Source organism: Vipera berus (assembly GCF_964194415.1).
Source record: "Vipera berus genome assembly, chromosome: 2".
NCBI lineage: Eukaryota > Metazoa > Chordata > Lepidosauria > Squamata > Viperidae > Vipera > Vipera berus.
In genome coordinates, this window is record NC_138203.1 from 208,564,009 (window position 1) to 208,584,528 (window position 20,520).

At 42.9% G+C, this 20,520-nt stretch overlaps 1 protein-coding gene across 1 annotated transcript; it reads left to right on the top strand.

The window, feature by feature from the left end:
• The first annotated feature begins 3,979 nt into the window (after positions 1-3,979).
• GM2A (ganglioside GM2 activator) lies at positions 3,980-18,903 on the top strand. Its single transcript, XM_081321479.1, has 5 exons — positions 3,980-4,353; positions 7,673-7,825; positions 14,621-14,803; positions 15,703-18,011; positions 18,085-18,903. Exons 1-4 carry the CDS (start codon positions 4,237-4,239, stop codon positions 15,874-15,876), a joined length of 627 nt encoding a protein of 208 aa, XP_081177605.1. The 5' UTR covers positions 3,980-4,236; the 3' UTR covers positions 15,877-18,011; positions 18,085-18,903.
• Positions 18,904-20,520: the final 1,617 nt, after the last annotated feature.

Genomic DNA, 20,520 nt, shown 5'->3' on the forward strand with positions numbered 1-20,520 from the left:
AGTTCTATTATTATGATTTCTTTTGCCTTGCAGCTCCAACCTAGGAGTGTTAAGCAGGGCTCAAGTCGCTACTGCGATCCATTCTGTATTTGAATTTCTTTTTGCTGACAAAGAGTTAAAGAGTTAAATGGGAGACTAGAATAGCTCATAATAGCTATACACACACATACATACATACACACACACACTCCATTAATTACTGAAAAAGGTGTTGTTGAAAAAAATACTCCAAAGCAATGTTTCTCAACCTTAGTGACTCTCAGACATGTGAACTTCAACTCCCAGAATTCTCTAGCTAGCCTGGTTAGCTGGGGAACTCTGGGAGTTGGAAGTCCACACATCTGAAAGCTATTGAGGTTGAGAAACAGTGCTCTGAAGAAAATTTTGGATGGCTGGAGCCATTTTTACCTTGGATTCAGCCTAGAAGGTCCAACACGACTACCAAAGTATGCAAGATGAAACTGAGCCCAGAAATGGGCGTAATACCATAATCATGTTTTGCATCTCAACTGTAGCTAGGAGAACTTTTCCATTCTCATTCTTTTGCCAAGAAAGGTTTACAAAACAGTCCTGGAAAGCAGGAGAATATGGGTTCAGTTATCTGCCACTAATACTCTGACACTTGCCTAGGGAATATGGCTTTAGAAATCTGCCCAATCTTGATCTCCTTTTGTCTGAACATGGTCTGAAAGAGCACTAAATCTGTGCTTCCAAGTACTGTACACCTGCAAAATCCTGCTGATCGTGGCCTTTGCGCTTCATGTGAAAGTGGTTGGTTGATTGTGGCCTGATGACTGTCTCTCAGCTCCCACAGGTTCTTAAAGGAGTGGCCTCAAGCTGATTTCTGGATAAGGTGCCTTAAGTTGCTGCAAAAAGGATGGGATGCAAATCTAATAAAAATAAAATATGAGTAGGAAAGAGTTGTCTATGTCAGGGCTTTTCAACCTTTTCACCCATTGTACCACTTTTAGGATATGGCAACATCCGAGTACCACCAGTCGCCTAGCAAGGTGTCAAAAACTTGATGATCCAAAAAAAAGAGGAAAAAAGTGATGAAGTACAGGTAGTCCTCGACTTACAACAGTTCGCTTAGTGACTGTTTGAAGTTACAATGGCACTGAAAAAGTGCCCCCCAAGCCACAGCCAAGCAAGACACCTGCCTGCCGCCCAGCAGCGCTCTTCCTCCTGTCCGAGGTTTTCATTGTTGTGAGCATTTCTGTTGAGGATTGGCAGCAGGGGTGGGGTGGGGGGTGTCTGGTTTTTATCCCCCCACTCTGCTGGGTGGTTGCAGCAGGTTTTGGTCACTTCATATGACCCTGGGACACTGTGACCATCATAAATATGAATCAGTTGCCAGGCATCGGAATGTAAATCACAAGACCCTGGAGATGCTGCAACATTCCAGCTGATCAGTGCTTCTTCTGGGCTCAGCAGAAGCACCGGGATCAGCATCGAGCTCTAGCTGGAGCCTGGCGCTGATCCTGGCACTTCCGCTGAGCCCTGACAGCCCTGCAGCTCCAGCCATCTCTCGCTCAGGCTTGTGCGGTGCTGCCACCGGTTCAGCTCATTCCCCTCCCCTGCTACCACTTTTCTAGGATGGTCGCGTACCACCTGCTAGGTGCCAATGTACCACAGGTGGTACAAGTACCACTGGTTGAAAAGCCCTGGTCTATGTGGTCATCATTCAGTACTCAAGTAGATTGTCATCAGACATAGTAGAGCCAATCTGGAGGAATAACACAACCCTGCCAGATCCTTTAAGTAGGTTTTGGCTGCAATATTCAGCCTGGAAGATCCAAGAATTTACATACTAGCCAATTGGGCTCAGTGGTGGCCCAATCTCTTCCTCAGTTTCATTTCTATATGGAAGACAAGAGAGTTGCAGTGTCTGCAGAGGGGATGAGGCAAATGAAAATAGGTCACCTGTGTTTACCCTTGCATCAAATGCCATGGATGTTTGTGACAGACACTGCTGTACTAGGGTGACAGGAATTGCAGTGGAACAAGTTCCAAAGCCATCAGATATGGAATGCTGAGCTTAGGACTTTTACACAGCTTTAAGATGCAGTTCAGGCTGGTATTTCAGAGGAGTTGCCTTTTAACTGGTCCCAAAGGCATTAAATATGGAATACTGAACCTAGGAGTTTTTCACAGCTAAAAGATGCAGTTCAGATTGTTTTTTCAGATATTTATACCCTCATAAAACATTATCAATACATGTTTTATTTAAGTTGCATCCAACTCTGGTGAAATGCAAGAGTCCTAAGGAAGAACGCCGAGTCAGTTCTGGAACCGAGTAAAAGAATTCCTGGGCACTGTGCAGTTGCATAATTACTTGGAAGCTCCTCAGCAAATACGTTTGCTCTGATTTGCCTGTGTCATCCACAGTATTAATTGTCATCTTAACCTTTACACAGTGGCTAGAAAAATCCAGGAAACAATCCAATCAACTGAGCTGATAAAGAAGGGACAGAATTAGGAGGAGACAAAGTACAGCAATTATTCCAAATGGGATGAAAGTCTAATGGCTTAGTCCATAGGGATACAAAGGCATGGGAACCTTGTAATGTTTGTTCACCGGATGAATTTTGACTGGATAGGTAGATATCGTGGCTAGTATAATATGACTTAGAGGGTGAACCCTGCTAGTTGTGATTTATTTAATGGCCCATGATGAAATGAACTGTTATTTAGCTCAGTGCCTGTAAATATAGCTTGTGCAGTCTCGTGTACAAACCATACCTTATAAATAATTCTCGTTTACTGATTGCCTCATTCAGTGACCATTTAAAGTTGCAACCGTGCTAAAAAAAGTCCTTGAACTTGTGGTCATCACAACCTCCACACGATCATGTGCTGGTAACAAGTGAAGGCAATGGGGAAGCCAGCAGGAAGTTGCAACTCATAGTCATACGACATCCTCACTTAAGAACATATGGCAAATTGATTAATAACTGCATAGAAATGACACTGTAAATCTGGCACAGTCATGTGGCATTTCACCTAATGACTATGTCGCTTAGCAATAGTCCCAATTGTGGATGTTAGGCAAGATCTACCTATAAACAGTTAGAAATTGTCTGGAGTATTATTTTCTTAGTGCCTTGTTACTTTATTCACACAAGCCAAAGTAGGTGGCCTTGTCTATGCAAGACAAGACACTAAGACACTAAGAAAATGATTGAATGGAGAAGGAGATGTTTTCTGTGGGCTTTATTGTCTCTAAAGTGTAAAAGCAGATTCAGTCTGATTCAGGAGTGTTTACAAGGAATCAAATGGTATTGTTGTCTGCTTGTAATCCTTCTCCCATCTTCACCCACTATGATCTCCATCACTTTACTTCCAAATAAAAAAATCTGTAAAAGTGGGAAATACAGATTTCTCCCCAAGGAGAAATTGCATTGATGCGGCCTCAGCATCCTTCCACAGAAACGTTGATAATTCAGAGACAATTCTCACCTCAGAAAGTAGAATTCCTGAGGATGGGAATATTTGGCTGACTTTCAAGCTAAGTGCAGAAAAAGAACTGGCTCACTGACATTTGGACGCAATTTCAAAGCTGTTGGCTTGGCTCAAAAGTCACAGCCTTACTCCAGAAGATAATGGCAAACCATTGCTCCAATACTGCAAGAAAACTACACGGGCCTGTTCACAGAGCCGTTAGGGGTACGCTTATTACCCCTAAACCTATACCTTAAATTCTGAATAAATGAGTGATTTTCAGTGGAGACTCCATATTGGCTCTTACGGGGAACAAATGGTGCTATGCAAATGGTGTAGAAATAAAAGATCTGAGATTAGGAGAATATGAGTTCCCAATGGGTCCCCCAGCCCCTTCCCCTTCAATGAAGCATATATTTTTTTTTAAAAGTAGAACTCAATTATTTTGTAGACTACCGCATCTGAATTGCCGGAGTGATGCACCTTCCGTACCAGCAGAGGTCAGAGCGCTTCCCTCGCATCGGACCATGAAGAGAACTCGCTTTCCGGTCTCAGTGCTTGCGAAAGAAGTCACGTTTTCTCCGTCTGGAGATCTGGTGGAGAAAGGAGGCGGGTTCAGAGATATCTCTGATGCAGGGGGAGAGGACGAGAGGCCAGTAAATAACCCCCGCTACTTTGGTGGACTCTTGGGACTCTTGCTTCCTGGAGCTGGAAAGTGAACCTCGAAGAGCTATAGATCTCTCCCTGCGCTTGTGAGCTGTTTTCTTCCTGATTTGAGCCGAGTTGATCTGAGAAATGCAGGCTTTGGCGCTCTGGCTGACCGTAGGCGCTCTCCAGCTGTTGACAGCTGTCCATGGGGGACCCCAACAACAACGCTTTGTCGCGCGGGACATGACCTGGTCCCTGAGCAAGGTACGTGGCAGCAATGGTAAATGGCTTCGCTTCTGCTACTGGCATGAAGGGTGGAAGAAGGCGAGGAATATATTGTGGCTGATCCCTTGAATGCGAAAGTAAAGGGGGCTCTCTGGGGGGAAATACGTTTTTATTATTTTGACAAGAGGTAACGATGAGTGGCGATTGATCTGCACCCATGCACGAAGCTATATTGCAGTAACGCGCTAACTGGAGCCTTCCTTCAACCTAATCCCCTTGCTAGAAGTGATGGGAATTGTAGGTATTCCCCTCCCCCCCTTCAAAAATGTTAATTTTAATGCACAAAATCTCTCCTTGTATGCTGCTGCTTTTTGTATTTCCTATTTTATCGTAGCTCTCTTCTTCCTATTTGTGTGAAAACTTAAGTCAGGAATGCTTCAATGTTTTTGAGCTGGGGGTGTGGCAGAATGGCATTTGTGACTTCTTATAATTCTATACACTCATTTTGGAAATCTGGGGTAATGCTGAAGGATTTAATATCACAAGAGTAGCTGGTAACATGTTGGCTTGTCAATGTAGTTGGAAAACAACAATAGATTTCAAACAGTAAGGCTATTATCCGGAGCCCACATCTGATTACTTTTTGTTGTTAGCAGAAATTTAATGTTACATTTTTTGCAGGCAGTCCTAATGACTATGCATGTGATGTTGTAGTTAATTCTTGCCATCAATGGGATGTAAATTTTAGGTATATTAAAGCCCTGCTCATCGCTGCTACTAATATAAATATTTAGAAATTAATAGAAATATACTTCAAGCATAATTAGTGGAGCTTCCAAGGTCTCATCTTAATGGAAAGAGAAATGATTTCTGTGTAATTGTGTATTTAGAACCAGGCTAAGGAAACAACGTCTGATAGTATACTTGGTCATATGGATTTGAACAGAGCAAACAGCAGTAGGTTAGTAATTATAATATTAGTCACCCCCTATGATAGTATATAGTATTTTGCTCAAGGCTTTGTACTTGAATGCAAATTTGAATTGCCTTTCTCACACCACTGCAACCATTGCAAAATATTTGGAATTGCGTTAAAGTTCAAAATTCACCAATTCACCTGCTTTTTGAGGAGTGATTGATTGATTGATCGATCAGTGCATGGGCCTAAATGCCTCTTTTTACAAAACTAATTCATACATTGGAATCTGATAAGATTGCTTTCAAAATGATCTTTAATGTTACTTATAAAACTTTACACTCTAAATAAGGGGTTCTTCCTGTTCTCTGAGCTTGGTTGATTTTATGCAGACATTTCATTACCCAAACTGGGTAACATCATCAGTGCTAGTAGGTGTGGGGTTTGCTCTCAGTTTATATTCTAGTGGTTTGCCTTGTCAGCGTCACTGCTAGAATATAAACTGGGAGCAAATCCCACTCTTTACTAGCACGGTTGATGTTACCTAGTTTGGGTAAAAAAAAACATCTGGAAGAAAACAACCAAACTCTTATGAGTATCCAGGACCCCTCATTTCAACCCTGAATTACAAATATTCTCCTTTATTGGTACATTATAAATAACTTATTACCAGAGTACTGGAGATTATACTTGACCAAATGAAGCAGAGGTTTGGCAACACTTTGCACAAGAAAGCCATTGTTTGTTAAATAAGCTTAATGATTAAACTTCAATCCTAATTCTCAAGGATGCTTCTCTTTTTTTAAAGATCTGTGTAAATTTAGATTTCCCCAAGAGCACTTGTTGAGCAATGGACACGGTGATCTCCATGAAGGTCTGAGGTGTGTCACTACTGTTATGTACCCAGTCTAACGTGACAGACCTGAAGTACTACTCTGTGATGAAATTGTTATAGATTGTACTGCTTTGCTTCTGTGTTAAAAGTGGTTTTCAACTGAGATGTTACCAGTTGGAGCTGCGGAGAGTCATCCTGTCTAACCGGTCTCTTGAAGGGTTTCTCCAAACAATAGAAAACTCCTACACAGGAAGCACTTCTCATTAAGAGTTAAAAGTACTTGCCAATCCTGAAGGGCTGGGTGGGCCGAGCCCTGCATTTCCATAAGGAAGTATAGGAATTGGATGGCTTCTGTAATGTCCAGTGAGTGGGGCCATTGAAGAAAATTCTCCAGCAGGTAATAGAATAACTGCAATCCCAAGAGCACCACAGGATGATATTGCAAAGCAAAAGGCCACAGAAGCATTCTAGCTCTGCTTTGTCCAATCTAGGGCTCTTTGGAAGTGGTGACCATGCTCCTGGAGAATTGCAGTCTCAATACAGGTAGTCCTCCACTTACAACAGTCCATGGAGTGACCGTTCAAAGTTATAACAACACTGAAAAAAGTGATTTATGACCGTTTTTCACAGCTACGACCTTTGCAGCATCCCCGTGATCATGTGATTGAAATTCAGATGCTTGGCAACTGGTTCATACTTAAGACTGTTGCTGTGTCCCAAGGCCAGCTTTTGTGACCTTCAGAGAAGCAAAGTCAATGGGGAAGCCAAATTCACTTAGCAACCGGGTTACTAACTTATCAGTTGCAGTGATTGACTTAACAACTGTGACAAGAAAGGTCATAAAATGGGGCAGAACTCACTTAACAAATGTTTCACTTAACAAGAGAAATTTTGGGCTTAATTGTGGTTGTAAGTTGAGGATTACCTGTACATCTGGAGGACACTTTGGATGGGAAGGCTGTTCTAGTTCTCCTGCCTGTCCACAAAGTTTTTGCTCTTTTCAAGTTTTGCTGTAGCCTAGCTTGTACTTTGGTACTCAAAGAAAACAATAAGAACAAAAAAATCTTTTCTGGCTGTTGTCTTTTGAAGGCCACCTGTGCAAATAACTGAAGTTATAAATCTTTTTTGTACCTCTTCTGGCTGCAGACAGAGAGTTTCCCATGATCTAATGGTCTTCCATACGAAAAATGCACAGAAAACTACATGTTTGGGAGTAGCTGAGTTTAGATTATCTTAGAAAATAGCATTCTGGGTTTAAAAGTGCAGTGGATCATGGGACTCTTCACAGAAAGTCAGGAAAATGCAGATTTATCACTTTAAGTACAGATCTTGTTAAACAAAAGAAAGGAAATCTGCAATTAGGTCAATTGAAAAGGGATAGTTCAACCACTCCCCTTTTTTTCTTAATTAAATTATACATTCCAAGTTCTGTAACCATAATTTATCCTGTTAAGGAAAACATAACATATTTGTCCTTATGCTGGGGTGTTCCAAATGTATTTGAGCTGCGATGCCAATTTAGCCAGTGTTCCCCAACCAGATTGGGGAAGGTCTTCTTGCCAAACTTAATGCACAATTTTAAATCTGGCCTTTCTTTACACATTTAGGTCCAAAACTTTGCATGGGAAAACTGTGGTCCTCCATCGGAACCTGCAGTAATTAAGAGTCTGTCTGTAAGTCCAGATCCAATTACTGTCCCTGGAGATGTGACAGTTAGCGCATCGGGGGCCAACACTATAAGCCTCTGTGCTCCTCTAAAGGTACGTGAAAAGTGATGGAACCAAACCAAACCAAAATTGTTACTTGCATCTCTGATAGTAGTACATTTGATAAAATAAACATTTTTTATTTGGTATCTTTAACTAAACCAGGCCTGATATAAGATTGCACTGTTTTATTTTTGTGGCAGCTCAACGTGGACATGGGTAGGCCCAGTTTTTTCAGCTCCCCCCCCTTGTTCTTTCTTTCCTAGATAAAGGCATCTTTGAATAATGTTCAAATCCTGATGATTGAATCCATGTAGTTTTCTTGGAACCTAACAGAATGCTGCCTTCTGGAGTTGGTTTTTTTTCCCCAACTTTCCAGTCCACTCAGCAGCTTTGTCATTCTCAGCTGATGCCCCATCAAAGCATCAACCATGGCAGACTCTGCTTAGCCTCCAAGCTAACTCACAATCATCCTAGTCCTGCCTCTTGCTAGATCCCTTTTCCCCTTCCTAATTGTTGTCAAAGAAAGACATCTCTTCCAGTAGATCAGGAGTGAATAGTCTGTAGACCCAAGGCTCCTTGCCAGTTTTTAGCAGTGTAATTATTGAAAAGTGGGGCTGCACTTTACAGCCGTGTTAAGTCAGAAAACGCAGGAAAGCTGTCTGAAACCATTAAAAGGCCTGAAACCATTAAAAATCAAACAAAATAACAAAAAATAAGCCCTCACTTAATGTGGAAAATATTAGCCCTGCATTTTGCATAATTTCCCCATTTAGTATTTTCGGTTCCCTGTGACTAAAAAATTGGCCATCCTCCAAATAGAAGAAGGAAAAGGTGTTTGAAGATGTTTTAGAACAGTGTGTCTCAATTTTTTGGCTACTTTAATAGTATGAACTTCAACTTCCCATGCTGGCTGTGAAATTCTGGGAATTGGAGTCCACTTACCCTAAAGGGGTCCAAGGTTGAGAAACGTCATAGCCTGTAATTTCGTTATTATTGGAATAGGTGGGGTTTTGGTCCCACGTATGTTGTATTGTGATACTGCTGGTTTCAGTGTATCATGTGTAGTGTTATTGGCTATTTTGGTTTACCGTATTTTCCGGCGTATAAGACGACCCGGCGTATAAGACGACCCCCTAATTTAAGTTTTTCAAGGTTTTTTGTCTTATACGCCGGAAAATACTTACATGCCCTGCCCTCCCTGTCCGTCGCAGAGGAGGCGAAGGCCCAATTGGCCCCGCCGGCCCTCCCACTGCTCCCGCGCTTCTGCTGGCCCCCGAGACGCAGCGTTTCCCGGGCGGCAGGCAGCGCCGGAGGGCAGCCGCCATGGCCGGCGCCCCTCCTGCTTTCCCCCCCCAGGCCTTGAACCTCTCCCATTCGGCGCAGGGCGGGGCAGCTCCACCCGCAGCCTCTTTTTCATGTGCCGCTTCCCTCTCACCGTCGGCCGAGGCGCGCTCGGCCCGAGCTCCCGGTCCCTCTTCCCGACCGGCTTCCCGCCCTGCCCCTCATGGAGCTGGACTGGGCGTGCAGCCTCTCGGTGTGGCTGCTTTTCCTGGGCAGCCTGGCGGTGCGGCTCCTGCGGTCGGACCTGTTGCTGAGCCGGCGGCTGCTGCTGCGCGTGGGGCTGCTGCCCCTCAGCGCCGCGCTCACGGCGGCTGCCTGCTGGCTCGTCTCGGCCAGCACCGCCCGGCAGAAGCGCAGCGTCGGACGGGAGCAGGACTTCCCTGCCGGCTCCCTTCCGACGCTCTTAGGGAAGAGCGAGCCGGCAGGGAAGTCCTGCAAACGCACGCGCACGCAGGACTTCCCTGCCGGCTCCACGCTCTTCGCTCTTGAGGCAGCTGCTGCCTCAAGAGGGAAGAGCCGGCTCGCTGCCTCAAGAGCGAAGAGCGTCGGACGGGAGTCGGCAGGGCAGTCCTGCACACGCACGCACTCCCCAGCTGCTAAGGAGCAGCCGGGGAGTGCGCGCGTGCGCAGGACTGCCCTGCCGGCTCCACGCTCTTCGCTCTTGAGGCAGCTGCCTCAAGAGGGAAGAGCGAGCCGGCTCTTCCCTCTTGAGGCAGCAGCTGCCTCAAGAGCGAAGAGCGTCGGACGGGAGTCGGCAGGGCAGTCCTGCACACGCGCGCACTCCCCAGCTGCTAAGGAGCAGCCGGGGAGTGCGCACGTGCGCAGGACTGCCCTGCCGGCTCCCGCCAGACGCCACCCACTGATTTTCCGGCGTATAAGGCGACTGGGTGTATAAGACGACCCCCCAACTTTTGAGAAGATTTTCAGGGGTTCAAAAGTCGTCTTATACGCCGGAAAATACGGTATATGTTTTTACCCTGTGTAAGCTATTTGGGAGTTAGATAGCCTATAAAGCATTTTTTTAAAAATCAGCAGAAATTGGATTCCAGCTTATCTTCTCCTATTAAGCAACTAGTTGTGCATGCCATGGTCTAGCCTCAGACATATTTCTAAGGGATAATAATAAAATCAGGAGACATACAATAATTTCATATCCGGAATGATGTCAGCCTTGAAGAGACTGTAAAGGGTGCAGATAACACCCACAGAGTAATATAATGAAATTGTCTTGTGTTTATTGATTGTACTGATACAACCTACCTGGTTTTATGCAAAACATTTGAATCTTGAAAAATTATTTATATATATATATGAGCCTTTCAAGCCCCAGGCATGAGAACGTGGGTTGTGATTTAGCTCAGATGTTGTATATTGATTTCTTCATATTTTTTCATGTGTTCAGGGTTTTTTTCCTGTCTTACTGGTTTCTTGATCTTTCTGTTACTAGTTCTCATAGCTGTGTTCATTCTAGCATCTTTTTTTTTTAGATCTAGTGCTGTTTTTCCTGTTTTAGATTTCAGGCACTGAGATAGAAAGGGCTATCTCAGATGAAATAGAATGAAATTCTGTCAAAAGAAGTAGAATTTTGTGTTCTTGGGTCATCTCCAAGTTGGTTTCCAACCCATCTAGCATTGGAGCGCTTCCGTCTTCCTCACCTGGGCTATGGACTTCAGCTGGAATCAACTGATAGGCCCCTGGCTTTTCTGTTGTAGAGTCACAGGATAGTATGGAATCCTTCCAGCTATAATGCTATGGCTTGTTCACTAGCTTGAATTGAGATTGACTCAAAATGGCAAACTGAGGTTTGCTTCTAACTAGTGTTAACCCAGAATTAGGGGACAGTATAGGAAATATCAATTGTGAATGTGCAGATGGCCTTACTGTCTTTGGGCTCTTGCAAAGTCCTGGATGCAGGGTCATGAAAGGCCAGCAAGGAAAATACCCAATGTCCTAACCCACCAAAGAACATACGATATCTATAGGGAAACACCCAGAAGGGAACATGTTTGTTACTTCTGCTCTCTTATTTACAGTATGCCAGACCTACTGGGTGAAATCTTTATGCTATGCGTGTCAGCTTTGCTGAATGGCTTGCTTATGTAACCAGAAAGAATAAATACAAGGATTTCTTGTGTTTCGGGGCTGCTCTCATTTAGAGGAGCCCGTCTTTTTGTTCAGCTGAATAAAAAACATAAAGCTCAAAGGCAACTTCTGGTTTCCTGTATTTTTTACCAGCAAAACCTCAGAACCTGCATATCACTAGGAAACTGTGACATGATCTGTATGTTTACATGTTCAAGGTTGTTTTCAAACCCAAATCTTCTGGATTTTGCTCCAAGCTTTTTTTTAGGAAAGTAGGGGAAAGACATATTGCTCACATGTGACCAGACAGCACGTTTTGCAACTGCTTGGACAAGGGAAAAGCATTTTTCTTGAGCTTAGGCCTAGAGGTTCTCTTAATATTTATTTATTTTGTCCAGGGATGCTGTTTGCTCCCTGGCCATGGCAGCTTTGCAAGTACTGCATGCCAAAATCCATTCAGTCCAATTTCCACATCAGTTTGCACCTTAAGAACACAAAACGATGTGAAAATTCTCATTAAAATTCACAAACATTCCTCTATATCCTGGGCCAAAATAGATTTTTAATCCTGTTTTTTTTTTGAGAGAGAGAGAGAGAGAGAGAAATACTATATTGCAAAATTTAGAAAAGTGTAACATGGTAGTCTGGAAAGTATTTATTAGGTTATTAAAAATGTGACTCAGGTATAATCAAGGCCTCATCTCTCCTTTCAGAGAGACATTTCCTTCAGGCATGTGCCTCAAGAGCATTTCATTTCAATTGCCAGATATTCAAAAGTTGCTGGAAGCCAGTTTCATGATGTCTTCAGCTACAGCCACACTCAGAATGCTGGAAAAAGATGAGCCTGTTAATACAGCTAACAGCAGGAAAATCCAAAAACATTCAGCCAATGCCCTGCCTTCCATCTATGTTTTCATTTCAGAGTGAGATGGTTTCCCATCTAGTCCAATTAGATATTGTGGCCAGTGTATCTTGCAAACCCCAAAGTCACTGTCCCTTTGCTATATTTTAAACTTCTGGGAAATAGTAGCATCTTAGCGAACCTCAGTGGCAGCTGATCTCTGTGAGGATGGGGAAGTGTAAGGTCATGGCCAGAGTGACTCAATAATACACACATACACACCCTGTGAGAAGTGAGTCTACACCAGTTCTTCCCAACTTGCATGTTGCAATTTCCCTTCAGCTGTGATTTGGGAGGTGCTGGTAAGGAGCTAGAGATAAATTGTACCTGCTTATGAATAGAGATGATGGCTGATTTGAGAGCAGTGGGGGAAAAAAAACCCCTGTGGAAGTGTTCATATTAGGAGGAGAGGGAATCCCTTGCATGGGAAAAGCAGAGTTTCAGCTGTTCTCAGAAGCATCATGGAAAACAGGACAAGCGTCTGAGACCTTTGATACCACACAAGCTGGCCTGCCTTGTGAACACTTGTCCTGTGAATCCTTATCATGCTGTTGGGGGAGAGGAGGCAATCCAGCCAGAGCCCAGAGGCTTAGTTTTGGGATTCTCTATACGCCTGGCCACCTTGGGTATTTAAACTGAGCTTTTGGTGTCTGTTATTTCCTCTGAAGACCAGCACAGGGCAATGGTATTGAACCTTTATTTTTCCTGCTATGGAGTTGTTGTTCAGTCGCTAAGTCGTGTCCAACTGTTTGTGGGCCCGTGTACTACAGCACACCTCCCCCTGTCGTGGAGTTTGCCCAAATTCATGTTCATTGAGCCAATGATACTTATCTAATCATCTCATCTTCGGCCATCCCTTTCTCCTTTTGCCTCCAGTCTTTCCTAACATCAGAAATGGGTTTGCAATGAGTCCTCTCTTCTCATTTTGTGGCCAAAATATTTGAGTTTCAGCTTCAATATCTGTCCTTCCAAAGGACAGTCAGGGTTGATTTCCTTTAGGAGCTTTAGAGAATATTCACAGAGGGAGGAAAAAGGGATGGCAATAAATGGCCGGGAAAGACAACGTCAGCTGATACTCTGCAGATGTGTGAGAGCAGGCATGTCAAACTGCTGGGCCCACGGGCTGGATGCGTCACGCCGAAACCGTGTCCACCCCATTGCCGGCAATGGGAAAAAAGTCATAATACATCACGTGACGTCATGTGACGTCGTGAGTTTGACATGCCTGTGTTAGAGGATAGTGTTTCAGCTGTTAGCTAAGCAAGGTGGGCGGTTTGGCATGTTAATATAAAACCTTTGGAAAGCACCAGGTTGCTGAAAACTGCTTTCTATACCAAAAAGGATGTAAATGGGAAGAGTGTAAGGGAAACTTGCAGCATTTGTATGGCTCTCTACTGTTCACAGGTGGTGGCTTATGATATCTGAGAACATAAGAGCAGCCTTGCTGAATCAAATAAAAGTTGCATTTGACTGGCATTATTTTCCCAGCTGGTCATTAGGTTTATGTCAAGGGTGCCCAAGTGATTGTAGCTTAGCGTTAGAACACATGCTTTGCTTATTAATACTCCTTACAACAGGGGTGTCAAACTCAATTTCATTGAGGGCCGCATCAGCATTGCAGTTGCCCTCAGGGGGCCAGGTGGGTATGGCCAGGGTGGGCGTGGCCTACTGGGTGGGCGTGGCTAGAGTGTGTATGGCCTACTGGGTGGGTGTGGCCAGCTCTACATCGTTCACATCAAGGGTGCCTATGGGGGCCTGGGCAGGAGTGGGACAGATCTGAGGGTCTCTGGCAGAAGGAGGATCTCTCTGGGCCAGGGCCAAGGCAGTGGGGGCCGTTCCCTCACTGTTTCCAGGATGGCTTCGTGGGCCGCATGAAACCACTTCGCGGGCCGAATCCGGCCCCCGGGCCTTGTGTTTGACATGTCTGCCTTACAAAGTGACAGGGCCATCCTCTCTTTTTAACTTCTGTATGTTGGATTACTTCATGGAGAGCATGTCTGTGAACATGCTCCTTTAATCCAGTGCATTTTAAAATTAAGAAATCTTTTGCAAGCGAAGGCTTTCTCCCACACTTTCTCCCAAGATGAATAGACAAGGAAAATGGCAACATCCAACATTGCATCTCCCAGTTGAGCTTATTGGGAGTGTGGCATCCTTTGTCCAAAAGGTGATAGCGGTAGGAAAAAAAGGAGCTTTTCTGGGGATGAGGTTTACACCTCTTTCAAGGTGTGTCTCCCTGATATTTATCTTCTTCCAGGTAACGTGGGGTCCCGAATTTAGCTGTCAGACCAGATTCAGTCCCTACTCATTTAAAGATGAGTCAGGGTTATTGTTTTATTCCTTCAAAGCAAGTAGCCTAAACAGTGATGCACATTCAGAAAATTGACTGAGCAATCACTGATTTCTCAAGTTGTTTTAACTAGTCTGCTATCAACAACCTATTGGAAAAGAGAAACACCAGGTTGTGTTAATGACAGGAAGAAATTTTCAGACGGAATATTAATGTTCACATCTATTTCCAGGCAGATGTCATACTGGAGAAGAAGCTTGGGGATATCTGGATAAAAGTCCCTTGTGTGGATCAGCTTGGGAGCTGCACCTATGATGATACTTGCGCCATGCTGGACAGTCTCATCCCTCCAGGCGAGCCATGTCCACAACCATTGCAAAGTTACGGCATTCCATGTCATTGCCCATTCAAAGCGGTGAGCCTTCTTCCTCCTTTTGTTTCTTAGTCTGGGAAACACAGCAACAAAATCCTTTGGGCATCAGCAGCTCCTTACACTCCTTTCTCTGTAAAGTTGGTGTACCACCAATAGCTGTGTGCCTCCATTAATGCAGCTCTGTCCAGAAATAGATGATAAACTTGCCAAGATTTTCAGCTGTAGTCAAATCTGCTTTATTTACATAACTTCAGCCTTACAATTACAAAATGAATGCATTCAGGTGGCCCATAATGCAGTGCATCTCTGAGAAAGCTTATCAATTAAAAATAATGATGCATTAAAATAAAGGAGTTAACTTGCCAATAGAACCGGACACCTTTCAAAGGGGAATCTGGATTTTCTGTGAAAGCATGTAGCTTGCTATGGATAGATCACAGCATGCAATCCTTGCGTAAGTTTTCCCAAACTCTTTATTGTGCCCCATTTCAGCCCAATTCTCTTGGCTCTTCGCTATTTTGCCAGTGTTAATTTCCAAGTTCTTTTTCAAATCTGCTTTTAGCAATCTATCTTGTCATAGTAGATAGCCTTTTTCTCAGAGGACCTAGCCAGCATCTCGGGCTATAGAAGATTTGCCTGTGTTGACTATCCACCAGGCTTCTAGGTACCGAATAACAATATAGAAGCAGACAATGGAATGTTCCATACTGGGTCATGTTCAAATGCACAAATGTGTTTAAGCAATTTGCAGTGATCTTTTAATTGATTACACTGAAGAGCTATTTCAGTAGTTCAATCCTGTAAATGCCTCCTCATTTCTGCTCCTGTTTTAAAGGATGTGCTTGGTGTGCTTTATTGGTACTCAAAGTGTACTCTGACAGACAGGGAGAGGCAATGTATCAACTTATGGAGACTGACGGGATGGCTTGTCTTTCTTTCAGGATACCTACACCCTTCCTTCCTCTGAATTCTTCATACCCAACATGGATTTGCCTTCTTTCCTCACCAACGGAAACTACAAGATGAGAGTCGTGCTGAGCAACGGGGACCAAGAGATGTCCTGCACCAAGCTGTCCTTCTCCTTGCAATCAGAGAACATACATGCAAAGCTTTGATGGCTACACTGAGTCTTAGTGTCAAGGGCCACGTTTCTTCCAGCTTTTTCTATCCTATTATGACTAACACGAAGAGTTAATTTGCCACATTTGAAGAGGAAGGGTTATAGTTACTGCTTTTGTGACTGCTGTTAATTACTTGGAGGACCAACTGGAGAATCCAAGGAAAGAATGTTCCTTATTAGAAAATGATGCCTGCCTATCTAAAACTTATTAAGGACCAGGTTGTACAAATTATTGGTTGGAAATGAGGATTTGCATACATTAAGCCTATGTTTAGCTGGCAAATACTCTTGCCAGGTGCATTGGGCCCAGCATTGGAGTATTCCACTGGAGGATTCCCTATTAAGATTTCCCTACATTACAGAGTCTTAAATGGTAGAGGCCTCTTCAAGGCATGAGTTAGTGGAAGTGTATATAGGTGTACTGATGACAGGATAATCTAAACCAGGTATTAAAAAGACTGGAGGAGTTGCATTTTCTACTTTGTGGATGCTCCTTCAAACTAGCCAGAGCTACCTCTTTTGACATTTTACAGAACCTGTATGGAGTGGCTCTTTCAGTATAGCAGAAATATTTTTGGAATTTTCATTCTGAGATGAGTATTATCCATTAGTTCCGCATAAAGACATGTATCCTTATCCTGCTGTTCATAAACTGAATGTTTTCTGGGGAGGCGAGTCAAAGCAAGCATGTAAAGAAGCATTTTTTTAAGTGAGCAGTTTCCACTTTTTACATAAGAATGTACTAATTCTTTTTTTTTTAAAACGAAGTGCTTACAGAGGTATTGCTGGGCAAAGCAGCTCATATCCCTCTAAATGAGCATTCCTTGTTTGAAGACTGACTTTTTTGTTCCTAAGGAACCAACTGGCTCCACTTATTAACAAGTGTCTTAGAACCCAACTTACTGTACCTCCCTACGTGCATTAAGCAAAACCTGATTGTCCAATTGGCGCACAAATTAGTGACCCAGGAGGTAATTAGATAACTCAGACGTCAATTAAATAGTGCCATAATTTGAATGTCACGTATAAATATCCTGCTAACAGAAGGTTCAGCCTCCAAACAAGGATTGCCAAGCGATTCTCTGGTGCAAGGAAAGTGTATTATTGCTGCCCTAGCAAAGCATGTTAAAATTAGAAACATTTTCTGATCGCAGCGTTTAAGAAGCACTAACCATGAGCCGTCATAAGCCTCTTGATTAATGGAAGGCAGCATTAGGGTGCTTTGTTGCAGGATCTGCTTCTTTTGCACTGGGCTTACTGCGGTTCTTCAGAGCCAAGCTGGCATACCATGAAGTGATGAGGGGTTCTTCTTACTAGCCAGCTTGTTAGGGTTCAGAAGCTGTTTTGGACCCAGAGGGAATGATTTTGATTGTGCTTCCCTGGCTGGCTTTCACATTTCAGGGAGGATTTGAACATGGTTTTCCCATTCTAGCCTAGCACCTTAGGTGCTACACCATACAAGCTCCCAGAATGTCTTCTAGATATTTTGGACTACGACAAGTAAGCTGGACGTGACTCCTGGTAGTCGGTTAGATATTTCCATGGAATTGATTCCAGCAATAATGGAAAATTAGTGTGGTCCTTGCAACTTTCTGGGGTTCTGATTTGCTTCCCAGTCTAACCTACAGTTCTAAGATTTCCTTAGACATCTCCCATCTGAGCATATTAGATGTGATACAGCTTAGCTTTTTGCAATTGGCGAGAGCCAACTAGGTTCAATGTAGGTAATCCCTATCTCCTAATCATGCTAGGTAGAGCTTAGGGGGCATCCATGCAAACAATCCAGAAAAGAATCCTTGTGCCTATAGCTCTAATGGAAGAATTAGCCTTGGCAGCAGTTATTGCTGGATTTAAAAATTACACAATCTTTCTCCCAACTGTAAGGAGTAACCTTGGATGTATTGTTGTTGTTTTTTTTTACTTTGTCCTCTGAGCAATAAGAGGCTTAGCTTCTACACCTGCATTTCTGTGCAGAAATGTATGTTTTGATGCTATTGCTTTTAATGGCATTAATAGAAATATGCCTCTCAAGTTTTAGAATTCATTGAATTTTTGGTACTTCTTGTAATCTGATGGCATTCCACACAGTTTAAATGGATAGGCCAGGGGTAGGCATGATGACTCATGGACGTCAACTCCCAGAATTCCTCTAGTCAGCTGACTCAGGAATTCTGGGAATTGAAGTCCATGAGTCATCAAAGAGCCAAGGTTGCCTACCCCTGGGATAGGCTAAAATGACATTACAGTAGTTTTGTATTCTATTCTCTGGCTCCCCAAATCTTAGTTCTTCCATCTACCCAATATGCTTTTTGATCTTACCTCCACTATATACAATATGTTCCTGGTTTACCTTAATTCTAATAAAAGCTATATCATTTGGTATGAACAGGAAAAATTCAGCGCACCTTATACTGGAGTAACTATCCAAATTATACTTGGAAAGGTTCTGTTGCTTAATCTTGAGTAAATTTGAAGATTTGTTTTAATACACGGAATTTCCAAGTAAAAGTGTCTTGGAAAATGACAGGGAGTGGCAAAAGTTTCTTGCATACGGCAACGCAGTCATTTCCTTCTCTTGTCCCTACAATTGTCTCTAAATCACATGTATAAAAAAGGATTCTAGACATGACAGTATTGCCTTCAAACCATGCAATTATCCTGTATTTCTGTTTTAATTGTCAGAGCTATGGCATGGCTATATGACTAGCATTATTCAGTAAACTACTGTTAGAACTTTGTACGGCAAAGGCATTGCAAAAAAAATGACAAGATAATCATTATGATGTATTTCTGAGAGTTACACTCGCAGGGAAGCAGTTTATGTACTTGTTACGCATCTTGTTCAAAAAGTCCCTTTATCTTTTCCCGTACTACTTTTCATTAAGGATGGGTTTTCTTACTTTGTGCAATTATCACACTTAAATCCCAATGTTGATTTACAGAGACATGTGACATGAGCAATACCTTTTCCTCTAAATGGAACAATGGAAATTCAAAATAAAACTTTTTGTCTTATAATAAAGTAGATACGTAATTAATTCAAACCATTCCTACAAAAATGCAATTCTTATGCTCATAAAGTGAAATGGAAATGATCACATACGGTGAAGTGGGAAGAAAGGCCATCTTTATTCCTTTCAATACATTTATAACACATTTTTTGCTTCTTGCTTCTGAGTATTGTAAATGTGAAGAGCACACCCTTAAGTTATCATGATCAGTAATGTGAGAAATAGATCATACAAAATTTCCCTGAAACTGATCTTTGGTAACATTTTGGTCACAAACATAATTTCTCAGCAACATTTCAGAAACAATTTGCCAAAATTGTCTTCTGCAGAGTTCCCCCCTCCCCAGTCTAACCTATATACCCTTTGTTGATTTGTTGGCAATCTTCCATTTAATGACTTACTGGTCCAACTCTTCTAAGCTTTTGAGATCACCTAAAGTTAGCCAGGTACTGCAATCAGCTGTGAACCACAGAGATATTTTTCTACACTACTGGGTAATGTTGCTGATCTTTTGCTACTTCAGTTTAAGCAGAAGTATTTTTTAATAGACCTGTGATAATCAGGCAACAAATTGAAACAATTTGTTCTGGCATGATGATTCATAGCTAGGAAAACTCGATTATCTGGATTTTTAAAACATTATTCAGTTACTAAAGCTACTAAAACAAAACCAGATTTTGTTTCCAGTTCTATTTATTGAAAATAGAAAATAAATAAACTTGTGGACTTCAACTCCCAGAATTCCTCAACCAGAGTGCCTGGCTGAGGAATTCTGGGAATTGAAATCCACAAGTCATAGAAGGACTTGAAATCCAAAAGTCATAAAAGGACCCAGTTTGTTGGGGGCAATAAGCTGACTTTGTAATAATGCCGCTGGGGGGGGGGCGAAAGCCCTAATAAGCAGGCATATACATAGAATGAAGGCTATTGCTAAGCACATTGATTTGTGCTTAGACTGTAAGCCGCCCTGAGTCTTCGGAGAAGGGTGGGACATAAATGGGATTAAAATAAAAAATAAATAAAAATAAAAGGGCCAAGTTTGAAGACCCCTGTTTTAGAGAGTCATTGAGGCGAGGCCATTTGGAGGTTTACCTGTGTCCTCAAGGTCACTCAAGTAATGCAAATGTGTGTGGAGCCTTCTAAGGCTGTAGGATGTTTTCTGTCCAGGGTCCCTTCACTGTTGAATATGGTAAAGGTAAAGGTTCCCCCGCACATGCATGCTAGTTGTTTCCGACTCTAGGGGCCGGTGCTCATCTCCGTTTCAAAGCCGAAGAGCCAGCGCTTGTCCGAGGACGTCTCCGTGGTCATGTGGCTGGCATGACTAGACGCCAAAGGAGCACGGAACGTTGAATATAGGTGCAGTCAATTTTAAGACGTGTGGATTTCAGCTCCCAGAAGCATCTAACCCAGCCTGGCTGGGGAATTTTGGAAGTTAAAGTCCCCATAGCTTAAATTGGCCAAGTTTGAGAAACACTGACTAAGTCTTAAGAGCCTTATTAACAGATCAGGTGCTTTGACAAAGAGGCTATGCTTCCTGGACCCACTAGATGGCACTCTTTCACAGAAGGGACCTAGACTAGAGCATTCTGATTTTGTTGAATCTATGCACCAAGCAGAACAAAGTGGAG